Source organism: Helicoverpa armigera, chromosome 12 (genome assembly GCF_030705265.1).
Source record: "Helicoverpa armigera isolate CAAS_96S chromosome 12, ASM3070526v1, whole genome shotgun sequence".
Taxonomy (NCBI): Eukaryota; Metazoa; Arthropoda; class Insecta; order Lepidoptera; family Noctuidae; genus Helicoverpa; species Helicoverpa armigera.
In genome coordinates, this window is record NC_087131.1 from 9168800 (window position 1) to 9185694 (window position 16895).

Consider the following 16895-nt stretch of genomic DNA (forward strand, 5'->3'; position numbering starts at 1 on the left):
AATAAACCCATAGTCACCAGCGGTAGTTAAGCGCGTAATCAATTTGATCGCATGCTCACACCTGCATGTCTCAGTGGGTACCGTGGGTAGGGGGCATAAAACAAATGGTACGCCTCAGCAAATGTAATTGCAACGTTCAATTTACGTACAATACACCTCCGGCCCCTATTAGCTGAGCTGTATGACTCACTACACCAGCTATCATTATTAATATACCTTCGGAAACTAACGTGCTTGTGACACGACACCCAGCAATTGTTCAGTGGAAGCTTCGCCGTTATCGTAAGAACAAATTGTGAGCTTCGGGTGACCGACACCGATAATAAGGGGTATTGTTGAGACAAGAATTTGAAATATGGAGCATTAGTGGATACTGGCAGGACGTGACTTTGTTGTCGAGTGTTAAACTTACACCTTTGAACAAGGTGACCTCGAATAGTTGAAAACTGACATTCGATATCGTGGCTTAAGAACTTGACTTTTGAGAGTTGTATTTCTCAGAATAATGTAGTGTACATTTCGGTTAATTTTAATATGTTAGAGTTCTGATATAAAATAAGTCCATTTTATATCTGGCTGCATTGTCATATTTGTATCAGATAAGCCAATGATAAGGTTGTATGTAATATAAATGATACAACAACTCGGCTGTTAATACCTTCTTATTGCATGAGGATAACAGAGATAAAAAGAGATGTAATAATGCAAATAGTTTCTGTAAATTCATGAATAACTGTTTAACGAAGGTTATTTTTACCGGCGAGTCAGAGTATGTTCAAGGATGCCCATTTTGAGCAAACTTAAAATCTCCAATGTTCACCATTATGAGTTAGACCAGAAGCAGTGTCTAAGCGAATGTAGAATGAGCAATATCTTGCAAGAATCAGATTACGTGGGTGTTGTGGTTTGGTTTTTGCACCAGGCTTTGTATAAATAATGAATGGTGTTTCTACGTATAGCAGTACAGTCCAATATACCACGTCTTACACAAGTTCAGAGATACCGTAATTTCCTGAACTGATGGTGACTTTTTTGGGACTTCACACTCCATAAATGTTTTCGCTACTATCAACTCCGTCACGTCTGCTCCTAATAAAATACCCCAGATAACTTTAATGTTACACAACACACATACTTACTTCACCGTCTTATTAGAGGCAATTTTGTTATAACAAACTCATATGAAGGCAAACAACGCAACGTCAAGACTTTAGAAAGCCGTGTTCGGGTAATATACGTAAAATGAAAGTAATGAAATTTTGAGCGGTAAGCCTTAGTAGTGCTCCAAATTTGTTGGTTCCCCTTATAAATTGTTTTTGTATTAATTTTGAAGTCACATTTATGTTATTTGCTTGTCTACCATAGCACCATATTGAGTAATCAATCGTGTTTCATATATAAACGAAACGGTAATTAAATGCGTGGTAATACATATAAACTGGCTACAAAATCCGACGTAAAGGCTGGCTGTGGATCAACCGTTCAAAGAAATTTTCTCAGAATAAGTTAATGACTACGTCTTTCATAAAAATGCACTAAAACATTATACTTGTTCCGGTTCAGAGTACCAATTCTAATGAGAGCTTAAAAAGTGGGGGAATCGCGGTTACGAATATAATCCTAACCGCTGTTATTTTGAGTGCGCGCAAAAGGGTGGATTCTAGTCTAATGCCGGAGCGTGGAATAATGCTATTGCAGAGATAGATGAGGTTCTATGTATGCAAACCCTCGCTGAAGCCACTGTATAAAATAACACTGTTTGTTTATGCGCAGATGATCCGCAATCGAAGGTGTTCGGCTCGGTGACGGACGGTGTTTTTGAGGGGAAGATCATAGCGAGCGATGGCTCGTTCTATGTGGAGCATGCTCGCCGATATTTCCCCCCAAATGGCACTCGCACGCGAGTCCACTCCGTCATCTACCGGGAGGGTGACGTTAGCGACCCCTACGCCCATCGAAGACATGGTAAGTAAAACTTTTAATTTCTATATGCCATTAAGCTAAGTCTGTTTCCAAATTATTCTACCGCTGCCTACCTATTTGTATATTTGGGCTAATTTGCATAGCCACTGGATGGGATTCCTAATTGCAGTAATGGAGATTTAGGGCTGTAGAACTTCATTTGGCAATAAAGTTAGATCCGGATAAATGGAGCAGGTTCTCTCATTCAGAAACACTGAAATGTTTTTGTACTTAAATGTTATTATGTTAAATCTTTCCGTGATCAGATAATAGACTTAAGCAACTGGGACTGTTAAGCTACACAATACTGAATCAGTGTTATTGTTGCGCGGAAAATCCGATTATAGCATAGGTATCCCTACAAAACGCTACTTTATGAGTCGTATCAAATGAAGTAATCGCGTTTTATGGTTTAATCCCATTACGTTATGTACAATTAAGTTCGTTCGCAAAGGTGCAATAACAAAATTAACTGTGTAGAAATTTGTAACTACACGTGCAGTTAGTGGAGTCGGGAGTTCGGGAGCGGAGGGAGAGGCGAGTCGCGTGGAAGTTTCGCCACAGTATGTCGCACGGCAAATGGATTGCAACGCAAGGTCGTTTAACAAAGTTTAATCCCATTTGCTCGGCGCGCTGTCACCGGCTGATTGCGACACCGCTTGCATCGGAAAATTCGCATAATTTATAACGGAACGTTCGACTCATTTATTGGCCGGCGCCGTTGTCATAAATTCATTCAGTCAGTCGACTATAATTCGCCGTGACGAGCTTAACATGCTTTAAATCATGTTTTATCGTTGTGTAGATGAAATTTGGCACGGTTCACAATGTCATCAAACCAGACTAAATTCCACGTTACATATTCATTCGTCCGTAGGCTGCGCTGGAATGGTAATTTCGCGTCAACAACACCGCCCCGCCTGCCGAGTTTGCATTTTTGCCGTTTCAACTGTGTTGTAGATGCAATTTCATTGTGCAGTTGTATGTAGCGACCCACCTGAATATGCGACTTTACTGAATTGCATAAACACAAGTCCCCTTTCAGCATTGCTTTTGAATACTGACAATATACCACACCGATATACAATACAATATATTAGTATGACTATGCATATCATTTTTATCTTGTTGTCTACGATTCCATTTTCACTTTACATTGTGTATTCCGCCAAGGTTTCGTTGGAAGTACCTGGCAATTTTTCCGGTGATCTTTTTCTTTGTATTGATAACAATGTATTTCATTTGTTTTGCTTCTGGAAATTACGTTTGATCGGAAAATAAATTTCGTAGGTATAGACTGAGCAGGAAGGGTCGCGTTTGTAGCTACATTTGTTTTCATTACGAGTTATCGAACAGCGGCAGGGGGACCGCTCTACGCGTTCTCTACGGAACTTTTATTTGAATATGAAAGACTTTCACGAACAACCAAATAAGGGATCTTTTTATAAAATGTACAGGGACGGTAACTGCCCCATTGCATTAGAATGACATGTTTGATACGAAGTATCGTACATAAAGTAAATATTAAATTAGAATTAATTAACAAAACGTCATTTTTATTTTGTTTTATTGGAATAATTATGCATAGTTTTTGGACATGTACGAAATTCTACAGGTTGGTGTCATTCCTAGTATTATCTTACAATTCTGCGTTACAATCTTTGTCTAAATACCAACATACTGTTTACTCTAACCGTAATTTAGATAAGACAAACAAGACGCACATAACACTGAATTTCTCTGTTTACATTCCCATTTGTGTGGGGACATATTATAGAGGGCATTAACCGAGTATAAAATACTCCTCAGAAACCGTCTCAGGAAGACTGAAGCATCACTAATTTAATATTGTCCAAACTCGCGACTAGTCACGAACGAGGTTCTCGTTTCGTTACACAAACTGTTCTACACAATCTTATTTAAGCGCTTCATTTAATATCTGTATCCTCATATCGCTTCGCTTTTCATCCAATGAAATTATATTGTAGCAAGTTTTCTTCATCGCCGGATGGCATAAAAGAAACTCGGCGCTCCATATCTTTGAAAATGTCTGTATTTAATGGTGTTTAGAAAAATAAGATGATACGGATGGAGAATGTTTGTTCAGTCCTCTGCCAGATCTGAGTGAATGTGCCTTGAAATAACAGAACGTATGTACGTACGTTAAGTTCCGTGCAGAACAAACAATCGGCAGCTAAGTATTTCTATATGGAGTTCACTTGACTCCGTCTGGGCACGAGTTGGCACAACGACTCGAACTGCGCCCGTCGACGATATTTGCATGATAAATGTACGTAATATTTCGAATACAAGTTATTACCATTACTGGTTATTAATCTAACAATAAAGTGGCTTTCTGGTATTTGAACAGGATACTTAATTTCAAGACTTCGATTTATTTGCGTAATAGGAAACGGCATAGTAAAAGTTTTCTTGAGATCTTGTAGCGGGGTAGATTTTAATTAATAGTTTGCGTTGTTAATTAATGTTGAACTCAGTTTCTTTGTATAAGACTGTTTATTTGTAAATATATTTACTTCACATATTATTATGTTAAAACACAATCGGAACACTGATAACATGAGGAAAATATAGTAATTTCCTCAGGACCTGTTATCTTAAAAGTTCCGGGATATAATTAGTGTAAAAACAACTTATCGGCTTTTGGTCCAGTATAGATAGTTCAACTCAGATTTGCGCGCGGCCCTATGTGTGCGTCGGCTTGTAAATATACAACTTTCATTCGTGTGACAGTGACGTCGTCCGAGCATGACGTGTTCTTATCGCTTTTTGTTATGGGTACAGTCGTTTACGAAAATACTAGTTATTCACGGAGAAATTATTAAGGAGTCAGGTAAAGCGTTTCAAAAAATGAAACAACATTCAAAGCTTCTTATTAAATTAAATATAATTTTCTCATACGTCTTTTCAAATTGACATTGACATTATCTAAGAAATAAATAAGGTGAAATATCTAAGATGAATTAAATACTCCTTACATATTTTCTAGCTCGGGGTACGCGCACAATAAATAAAAGTGTGGACTAAGAATATAAAAAGAGGTATAATCTAGTATAATAATGTAAACAAAATGTGTGGGGAATTTAAAAAAATTATATTGCTTTGCATAATGTCGACCAAAATAAGACGAAAATAATGAAACTCATAAATGAACGTTTAAGTCAAATTGATGAAGGGATGTGGGGTAATACTTGTCGACATATATAAAAGAAAAAAGAAGATTACTATAGACATTTTGACATGGAGTCAGAATTTATAATTCACCTTGAAGAGTAGCGAATCCGAAAATTCATCATTTGATTTTTCAAGTAGCGATTCATAATCATTATAAATAAATAAACATTAAATTACGTCATAACTGTTTTTCTTTAAACACCCGTATACAACCCCCGACTGTACCTCTTGTCACGCACACAAAGTCACTGTATATGTTCAAGGGTTACCCACACATAGGGCCGCGCGCACGACTGAGTTGAACTTACTATACCATAAGTATAGGGGTAATTAATGTTTTTTCACACATCAGTTTTAAAAAATCGGCTCAGATTTTTGTGACAGCCTAAAATAAATATGAAATGAAGTGGTACATATTTACTTTCATCTTAAATTAGCTAACACTTAGGTCTACCACAAATTGTAGTCACACAATGATTATGAAACGTGCGTCTAGATAGTGCGGGTAAATATGATTTTGTATTGCTCGGTAGGCATTAACGTCGCGATGTTCGCCAGCAGGCGGTAATTTCCGTTATCTGGCTGGCGCGGCGCACCCGCGCACAGGAGGTTCGTTAAAATGCAGCCCGCCCGGATGCGAAACGCCAATGTGCTCTAACACGACACACGAGCTGAAAAAAAAAACTCGACTATTCAGCACTTTTTAATTTTAAAACTGCGCTTTTTCGCTCTCATTGTACTTTTGCATGCGTCGTTATGGTTTTCCTATTCAATGCTGCAGTTTAGATTTACTCTGGGGACAGAAAACAGAATGGCAGTCACAATTTTTCACTTTAATCATTGAATTTATTGTGGATCGTCTAAGTGTTTTCATTTACAATGTTTATAAATATAATTTAATACCACTAGCTTATTATATGAACTAACAGAACCAGGCCATATGCAGATTGCAAAAAGTTACCTACCTAACAGTCGTTACAAAGGTTGGTAATTACATACGTCTCGGCAAGAGAGGAAAAAACAAAGAGATTAATATATATTAAGGTTATAAATCTAACGGGAACTCGGTTGATAAATAAATCTCAGAATAGCGCTATAGAAAAGAGTTTGGTGTCAGCGTTTGGTATTTATTTCACCACGAGCGGCCCGAGACGGTGTCCGCTATGTATTTTTCTTCCCAACTCCGACGGCAAAACTTGGGATTTAGCATGAATAATTTAAAATATCATGTACACCTCTTGGAATATTCCAGCATTGTGCCACAGGGAAACACTACCGTCTTTATATTGATGATGTTCTTTCAACTCCTAAATCGACACGTGGATTTTTTTCTCAATGGCTACGACTGATCTGGATTATAAATCTCGATAAATTGACCTATCGTATTCGAGACACGTACGGCGCGGAGTTGCGACTATGTGCTTGATGTAATGGCCCATGGTCTAGCGTGGAAATCTTTCCGCCACGAAGTGTCAATTTATTTTTTGTTACTCTAAAACGTTACCTTTTTGCTAAAAGGTCATTTAACAAAGTATTTTTAGGATTGCAAAAAAAAAGAATTGTTCAGTGTGCAGAAGACTGACTCACGCATAGGCGTTAATTTCAAAACATGTTGTAATTTGCGTTTTGCAATGTCGCATGGCGGCGGACTGACAACAGCTGTCAGATCTCCTGCACAATAGCAAGATGGTGACGTTGTAAACATTGCTAATGTAAGCGGAAATATACGAGACTGCCACCGGAGGATAGCATAAGGCAGAGCACGGGAAACTAGGCTGAATACTGAATGCATAAATCGCTGATACTAGATCAGCGACGATACTAGATCGTATTCCCGAACCTAAAACCGGAGCGTGGGATGGTCCCCGTTATGGTACAGTTTTATCTTCTGTGGCTTGTTTTGCAAGTCATTAGATTCATGTCTATCTTCAGTAAACAACATTTTGTGGCCTCCAAAATGATAATGATATAATAAAAGATTTAGAGCATTTCGACTCCCACTCATTTTCTTTGATTTGGTCAGGCAGTGTTCGAGCATATAAATTGGAAATTGGATTTTAACTTTGTTGTAAAATCTGGTAACTGAACGTATCCCCGAGGCTTTCTTGATGATTTCGCTTTTTATTTATTCACCGTAACTTGGATATTAATGGTGACTATTATTGTTGGAAAAATATATAGGGGACTCATAGTTTAAAATTCTGCAGTTTTTCACATTGAACTCTTTTTCGTTGCACCAGGTCACGTAGGTGGTTGCGGCATCACAGACGAGGTGGTGCAATGGATGGAGCGCATCCAGAACTCTGGCGTCGACGATGAGCCTCAAACGTCGCCAGCTCCTGGGCCAACGCCAACCACGCACGGCCATCATGCCCCAGCTTCCCCGCCACCGCATCCCAACAGCTTGCGAGACGACGAGCCCAGGTAACCATCAACATCAACCCCCAAAATCACAAACAGTCGATCCAAATTTTCTATCTCTTATCTACTGTTACAGCCTTTTTATCGTCCCACTGCTGGGCACAGGCCTCTCACACTTAGAAGGATTGAGCATTAATCACCACGCTTGCTAAATGCGGGTTGGTGATTTCAGACATGTATAGTCCAGGTTTCCTCAAGATGTTTTCCTTTACCTTTTTATCAGCCATTGGTGTCCAAGATATACTTAGAAAGTACATACAAACTTAGAAAACTTGCATTGGTACTTGTCTGACCTGGAATCGAACCCCTCATACTCGAGAGGTTGGTTCTTTACCTAGTATGCTAGGCCACCACGGTCTATCTATTGTTTATATCTATGTAGGTATAAATCTATCAATTTTCTATCGATACATACAAAAGATAGGAATTTGAAATCACTTGGGCTTAATGTCAAAATGATATTTCTAATAAGCAATCAACAGGTAAATAGAATATTGACAACGCCCGTAAGCTACTTATAATAGGTAAATGTTCTCATACCTCAGGCTATTACAGGTCAATGACCTAGAACTGACTAGAGAAGCGAATACAGTCAATAAACAAATCCTTTTCCTGTCTGTCACGTTTGCATGAGTAGTTCCAAACAGATTTTGACGATGAAATTGGCACACGGGTTATGTAATCCGGGAACGAAATAAGATGTTATGTCGACTAATATTTTTCTTCAATCTCATCTATAATTAAACTTTACTATAAATATAGTGTTGTAAATGCGAAAGTTTCTTCTTTAGATTTATGATATTCTTAAATATAGGTTGAAAACTTTAGAATGATTTATTATATGAGTGCCACCAACAATTCCGTCACTGTATTAGCGAAACTGCCGGAAACCATAGTGCTTTAGGGATTGTTCACACCAAACGTATTGTCCGCCGCTGACTGTGAGTATACTCACTGTCTGCCCCAGTGTGAACGTCGACTCAATCTGCAGTACGCGTACTCACCAAGCCGACAATAGGCTATAGCGTACGATGCGCTACATGTGTGAACAAAAGAATAGGCTCTTGTAGGTTCACACTAGATGCGTACGCTGAGCGGCTGACTATTCTACACATAAAAGGGCTCAGTATTTGAAGTTGCTCGTAGTATTTTATAAACGATAAAACTAGCGTAATTTATTTTTTTCAAATCAGACGTTTTACTGATATTTCAATTAAATGATGCGCAATCAGATAGTTGCCATTTGCGAAGCTCTAGAGGAAGACGAAAATAATAAAAAGAAGAGGTTGTGGGTACATCCCTTAAATTTGAAGAGATGTTATCTTGGTCAATTTCATACTTTATATTTCGAATATAGACTTTATCCAAATAAGTTCAAGAAATATTTTCGTATGACAGTAAAACATTCGATGAGTTACTATCTTTAATACGTTTAAGTTTATATAAAAGGGACACTAATTATCGACGTGCTGAACCGAGGCGCGGCGGTGCGTACGCGGCGGAGCGGCGCTATTCGGCAACTGCGTCCGCGTAGCCAATCCGCGTCCGCCGTGCATAGTCGCGTAGTAAAATAATCGGCCACTGAGAGTCAGCTACAACAGACGACGTAACAGCGTATAGTCGGTTCGGTGTGAACGACAATTTCAATATACAATATGGAAAAGCAAAAAAACTGCGTAACGCGCGCTCACAGTCAACGGCCGACAATACGTTTGGTCTGAACAGACGTTAGTTTAGCAATAAACTCATTCTGCAAAGTTAGAGCTCTTTTATCAAAGTTGTTTCTTCTAAGTTTAGCCCTTTGTTCTAGAGACTTAAAATATTTGTAAAGCATATTTTAGAAATGAAATTTAAATAAAGATGTTAGCGTTAGCTTTGTCCATTTTGTTTTTTTTTATTTAATTAATTTAGGAGAGGTCAATAATAACTTGAACCCTCTGTACCGTTTAGTATGATGATGATGAATTGTATAAGAAGCATCTCTCGACGGTGACTAGTTGATTTGTCCCAAATAAACTTCTGCACATGCATCATTAATCAAATTCCTTTCTTATTATAATTAATATTAAATTTTACATTCACTTTTTTTCTATTGCAGCGATGTAAGTACATAACAGTAGTGACTGTTCAATAAACCTCAACTATTTTTTGTGCCAAATTCATAAATAGTTTTTATATAAACTTCATTGTTGCCAGACTAAAATAAAATTAGAAACAGCCCCTATCGTATAGAACGAAAAATACAAACTAGCAGGGACAAGCCAACCCCAAAATGAAATTGTTTAGAATTACTGTAAACAACATAAATTTTGATGCATGCCCGCCTCTGACACATTATTTGTGTGCCCCTACAACAACAAAAAGTTTAAAACCTTTTTTTATTACCCACATGCTACACGTGGGACGTAGCTGGTGCAAAAAAAAAAGAAAAAAAAACTAGTTGAACCACGCCCAATTAAGTGATGTTTGTACTTAGATCGTAATCGAAGTGGTTTATTCCAAATATAAATTATATTATTATTAGTATTGTTACCGGTTTTGGTGTAGGTCAATGGTTTATGGTCGAAAATGGATCGTCACAAATTTTGTATTAATCGAAAACAAGTAATATCGCTTAATGGAATAATTAAGTGACGTGAACAATTCTAAAGTAACCTTTTAAAGAGTCATTCTTTCGATTGCAACTTAGCTCACCTGTCTTTAAAGTTGTGCGATTGATTGTATAGCCTGTATAGGTCGTCCCTATTTTGGCAGTGGGACATTCCAACGCTACACAATGCTAACGACCGGACCATGTAGATATATGCTTTAAGATTTGTTTGTATAATAACATAACTTTCCAAGTTTGCTTTTTTTCAAAGATAACTTTTTGGCAGTAAATACAATAGTAATATACTATTGTATTTTTCTTGGGAATTAACAAAAGATAAGGCATGAGTAAGAGGAAGAGTTTGTTGAATATGGATGAACAACGGATATTTCCCAATGAGACCAAAGTAATTATAGAGTAGAGAGTTATTAGGGGTGCCTGCTCACACTGCAAATGGCAAATGTTGCGTGAGATGAACTTATGTATACATATATTCTTATCATTGTACAATTGTTTCAGATACTGGGACGTACACCATTACAACAAGTACTCGCGCGCAGCGAACACAGGCGAGCACACGCGCTCGCGACGCGACACGTCCGACAAACGCGACAACTTCGACAATCGCAACGCCTGCTCGCTCTACATACAGACCGACCCGCTAATATGGCGGCATGTTAGAGAGGGATTTCCTGATGTAAGTTTCCTATTTATAGAATAAGCGTAATCATAGCGTAAGGGCCGATGGTTCTGGAGATTGGCAGACGTAGCGTAGGATAGCTACCAACGGCATTAATCGGATGATCTGACGGTTGGTGCTGGATAGAGGCTGCTTCCGACCAGTTGTCGCCATTTCTATAGTGGTCTACAGTGGACGGTTCTATAGCATCTCAATCATGAAGATGTTCATGAAAACACGTTTGCGGCGCGATACTTCCTAGAAGCGCGACAATGCTGCTTATAGTCAACTTATATTTTTCTAGGAAAGGCCAAACACGAAATTCTAAGTTAATTATCATAGTCCACGTCCTGTTAAGTATGTAGTATTAGGCCGTAATATTATTGGTTTGAACCAATATTAGAATGTACTCTACGGTCGCGAACCGAACTCTGTGCACAATCAGATAGACCTACTGGCCGCTAATAATAATATGATGACGCGCTAGGGAGGGATTCCCGGACGTAAGTCATCATTAGTTTTCCGTCCGTATTACGCGATGGATTTTAAGTATGTTAATGTCAATGAAATTTGTTGATACAAGATGTAGCTGGAAAGTAGCCAATGTGAATTGTTTTCTCATCAATTAGGTGGGACACATAATTGTGGACATTTTTTAAACTCCTAAGCGCCTGTTTTTCCGTCATCTGTTAACTTCTATCTGAGGACTAATTATGGCCAACATCATCATCATCATCAATTATGTTGGGGTCGGCTTCCAGTCTAACAGGATTCAGTTGAGCACCATTGTTTTTAAGTGTGAATTATGTCCAAACATATTCTTTAGATAAAAGGTGTCTTGCGATTGAAAAATCGACCCTAAATAAATTTTATGTATTGTCAAAGAAAACATCTAAGATAAACATGGTGTAAGTTAACTCGAGACCAACATACGCTGACGTGACCTCATTGACACCAATGAACGTTGATGAAAAAATGTTTAGCGCCAATTGCGAATGTAAACTCTAAACTACAACATGCATTCAATTGTTTCTTTGTTTTGTTCACGTTACTCACATTTTTAGGGTTCCGTACCCAAAGGCTAAAACGGGACCCTATTGTTTTCGCTCGTCTCTCCGTCCGTCCGTCCGTCTGTCACCAGGCTGTATCTCATAAACCTTTATAGAGAGTTGAAATTTTTACAGATGATGTAGTTCTGTTGCCGCTATAACTACAAATACTGAAAACTAGAATAAAATTAATATTTGGGGGGGGGGGAATGGTACGGAACCCTTCATGCGCGATTCCAACTCGCACTTGGCCCGTTTTTTTGTCCCATTTCCTCTTACATTGTCAATTTATAATTTACGTCATGCTATTTACATATACTGCAATACATATTATCAATGAGTTAATATTTTGTAAGTTAATGATTCATTCATGTTTATCTAAGTTTAGAATAACATAACAAACCCAGACCGAGTTACAATAACACATTTGTGGCTTTTAATATTACCCATTTTATTCTTATGGAAAAACCTATAATAAAATTCCATATTAAAGTCCTCCTAAACATTTATTTATTTAACAATTTATGTACTGTAAATACATAAGAATAAAAAAGATCAATTTAGTACTAAGGGACAGCTTATTTCATAGGAAATACCTTCTATCAGACCCGTTATGTGAGAGTTAGAATAAAAAAGAGATCTAAATATCTTATTGTTTCTCTTTCCAGCATCGGGATCCGAGCAAGAAAAGCGAGGTGGACATGAAGACTCGAGAGGAGATCCTGTCTCTCATTTCCCACCACGTGACCGCCGTCAACTATATCTACAGTTACACAAAGTTCGACGGACGACTGGAACACAGGAACATCAAGTTTGAAGTGCAGAGGATTAAGGTTTGTGGTCATTCCTCATAATAAATGTAGCTAGTGACGGTAGCTGATAGGCAAAATAAATATTTTTTATTTTTTTTTATTTTGTGAAATATGGGGAAAGTTGAGATAGTTTTAGGATCATTCGATCAGAGAGCTTCAGAAATGGGTGGATATAATTCAGTAAGAATATGCCTCCTCCTTTCCATTCCACTGCCTGTAGGGTTCATTGATTAACCAGCTCCCAAAAAAGTGTAGCTTAGCCGAATTTCGCAAACTGTCTGTATTTTACACCAAACAGCCTGTATCTACACAATTTTTAAATCAACATATTTTCCATACTCCGGGATGCAGTAGGTTTTTTTGAAATCCAGAATCTGAGGTTTATTGTCACTCGTGTAGCTACAGAGTCATATGATCTTTAGTTCCCGTTCGACATTCGATAGGCCGGATAAAATTAAAAATATCTTATCACAGAAGTGCTAACAAACCCGACCGCATGGTGGCTCGTTTCGGATGTGGTCAGATCACAAGTCTGATTTCCTGTTTCGCTCGCCTTTTCAAGAGGCCTAGGTATTATTTAAAAGCAGGAAAATAATAACTTAATTTTATTTATTTTTTAATTCGCCTGCTCACAATATTTTTTTAAATTAAATGAAATGCTGAGGTTGACAAAGTGCAACAACCCGGTAAAACCCGGTATCTTTTTTAGGACCACGTTTTAGGCTTTATTGTTCTAAACCTAGTTCTAAACTCGGCACTTTTTAGGACCACGTTTTGTTATAAGGTTTATTATGCCTACCTTTCGGTCCAACAGACACTAATAGAGAATTTTTTATCTACAAACTTATCCTAGGGACGTTATTTAAGGGTAATAACCTACGTAATAGGCCCCGTGGTCAATGACGTGAGGCTCATGAATTTTTCTATAGCAATCTCTCCGTCCTAAGTACCTTATAAGAGTTTACGTAAGCTATAACATCCGATATCGTATGACCATATGTTATGTATGACTCATTTGTTTAAACAAGCGAGAAATTTGATTGGAAACAGAGAAAATCGTGACGAATGTTATCGCCTGATGTTTTAGTAACGGTTCACAGATGAACGTGTAGTTATCGTACCTTTAGGGTGCGTATACACGGTGCAAGTAGCTTGCGCATGTTGAGGCACATGCGCAGGCTACATGCATTTTAAAAACGTGCGGGTCCAGCGACTCGCGCATGTACCAAAGCAAAATACCCACCTGCGTGCTTTTGTCACTTGAGCTACATGCACCGTGTAGACGCACCCTTAATTTCAGAACACAAATTATGCTTTGTTAAAATGCTTATCAGTAATTGGTGCTTTACCTGAAGTCAACCTATAAATGCAGTTAGTTAATTATAATGCAGTTAACTATTCAAATTAAACATTGTACATAATTAGACTCAGTTTTAAATTCATGATAACAAAATAACGATTGAATACCAACTAGGTATATAAATTGTTTTAATTTATTTACTGGTGTAAATATTTTATTTATTTATACTTACAAATACATACAGTACAAGGAATTTTTGTGATTTCATTATACTATTACAAATGGAATTTCCCTCATGAAATCGTATCTGTGCCTACTTAAATGTATAATAATAGTGTTGCATATACATAAATAATGTTTAACATGCGTAATTAGTAACTATAAATGTTGCTATTTATTATTAGCGGTTACAACAAAAATGTTCCTCTTGTACAGCTCATGAAATGAAAATGAAAGTTATGATCTAAAAGTTTATAAGGTAAATAGCGTTCGAAATAAACTATTAATTGTGGCAATGAACGAACATTTATAGCAAAGAGCAAACATGTCTTTTGTATTTAACTGTCTCTAGGCGCAATTAAAATTGACACGCTTGTGTCATTCACGCAATTACATGCACTGCCTCTTAAAAAAAGCCACAGTGGAAGAACTAGTTGTGGAACTACCTCCCGCACCTAGATAAATATAAGCCTGTATGGTATTCCGATGTGTAACCTATATAACGACCTATCAAAATCCATTGAACCGTTTGCACGTGAAGAAGTAACTCACCTACGAACTTTCGCTTTTACAATACCTTTTAGAGTGATGAGAGAACATAATTTCTTTTGTTTCCCCTGTAGTACAATAAAGTATGTGTTTAATGTCGTCTTCTTCCTCTTGCCCTGTTCCCAATTTTATTTGGGGTCGGCGCAATATGTCATCCTCTACCATTGTCTCCTGTCACTCGTCATACTGACACTCACTCCCTTTCTATTCATGTCATCAAAGTATGTGTTCAAAGTACATTAGTTAAAGTAATAATCTTGTACACAGATCGACGACGATTCAATGTGCAAAGGGCACGAGTTCGGCAGCGAGACGAACCAGTTCTGCTTGGAGAACATTGACGTGTCTAACTTCCTGAACTTGCACTCGCTCGGCAATCATGAGGACTTCTGTCTGGCGTATGTGTTCACCTACAGGGACTTCACTGGAGGCACGCTGGGTAAGGAATATTGCATATTAATGGGTATTAAATCAGGCTAAAATTTAAGAAGGGTTGGTCAGATTTTCGACGTCTTTCAAAATTATATATTCCAATTTGCATACAACACACTCTTTCATTGTCAGTTTTGTGGGAGTGCCAGAGTAGTATAACAATGCAGTTTTGTTTAAAAATACTAGAAGTATTGCCTACATTCAGTTACCATTACAATATTCATCATAGTCAGCCATTTTATCGTCCCACTGATGGGCACAGGCCTCTTGAGAAAATAGAGGCCTCTACAAATAGAAAGATAAAGCAATTGTCAAAGTATTCAAAGGAACTTAATTTCAACAAAATGTTCTCCTTATTCAGGCTTAGCATGGGTAGCGAGTGCAAGCGGCGCATCGGGAGGCATATGCGAGAAGTACAAAACATACACGGAGACCATCGGTGGTATATACCAGAGTACCAAGCGTTCCCTCAACACGGGCATCATCACGTTTGTGAACTACAACAGCCGAGTGCCGCCCAAAGTCAGCCAGCTCACCTTAGCTCACGAGATCGGACATAACTTCGGGTCACCGGTAAGTGTTAACATACACGGAGACTATAGGCAGTGTATATCAGAGTACCAAGCGTTCTCTCAACACGGGCATCATCACGTTTGTGAACTACAACAGCCGAGTGCCGCCCAAAGTCAGCCAGCTCACCTTAGCTCACGAGATCGGACATAACTTCGGGTCACCGGTAAGTTTCATCATACACGGAGACTATAGGCAGTGTATATCAGAGTACCAAGCGTTCTCTCAACACGGGCATCATCACGTTTGTGAACTACAACAGCCGAGTGCCGCCCAAAGTCAGCCAGCTCACCTTAGCTCACGAGATCGGACATAACTTCGGGTCACCGGTAAGTTTCATCATACACGGAGACTATAGGCAGTGTATATCAGAGTACCAAGCGTTCTCTCAACACGGGCATCATCACGTTTGTGAACTACAACAGCCGAGTGCCGCCCAAAGTCAGCCAGCTCACCTTAGCTCACGAGATCGGACATAACTTCGGGTCACCGGTAAGTGTTAACATACACGGAGACTATAGGCAGTGTATATCAGAGTACCAAGCGTTCTCTCAACACGGGCATCATCACGTTTGTGAACTACAACAGCCGAGTGCCGCCCAAAGTCAGCCAGCTCACCTTAGCTCACGAGATCGGACATAACTTCGGGTCACCGGTAAGTTTCATCATACACGGAGACTATAGGCAGTGTATATCAGAGTACCAAGCGTTCTCTCAACACGGGCATCATCACGTTTGTGAACTACAACAGCCGAGTGCCGCCCAAAGTCAGCCAGCTCACCTTAGCTCACGAGATCGGACATAACTTCGGGTCACCGGTAAGTTTCATCATACACGGAGACTATAGGCAGTGTATATCAGAGTACCAAGCGTTCTCTCAACACGGGCATCATCACGTTTGTGAACTACAACAGCCGAGTGCCGCCCAAAGTCAGCCAGCTCACCTTAGCTCACGAGATCGGACATAACTTCGGGTCACCGGTAAGTTTCATCATACACGGAGACTATAGGCAGTGTATATCAGAGTACCAAGCGTTCTCTCAACACGGGCATCATCACGTTTGTGAACTACAACAGCCGAGTGCCGCCCAAAGTCAGCCAGCTCACCTTAGCTCAC

The 16895-nt window shown here is 38.8% G+C and overlaps 1 protein-coding gene across 1 annotated transcript in view; it reads left to right on the forward strand.

Annotated features, from left to right (window-relative positions):
• Kuz (kuzbanian) overlaps positions 1-16895 on the forward strand; it is a 49524-nt gene that overhangs the window by 25840 nt on the left and 6789 nt on the right. Inside the window, exons 4-9 of the mRNA XM_064037337.1 lie at positions 1774-1965; positions 7398-7581; positions 10688-10865; positions 12565-12729; positions 15044-15215; positions 15570-15781. Of these exons, the coding sequence (XP_063893407.1) occupies positions 1774-1965; positions 7398-7581; positions 10688-10865; positions 12565-12729; positions 15044-15215; positions 15570-15781 (1103 nt within the window). The remainder of the gene's footprint in view (positions 1-1773; positions 1966-7397; positions 7582-10687; positions 10866-12564; positions 12730-15043; positions 15216-15569; positions 15782-16895) is intronic.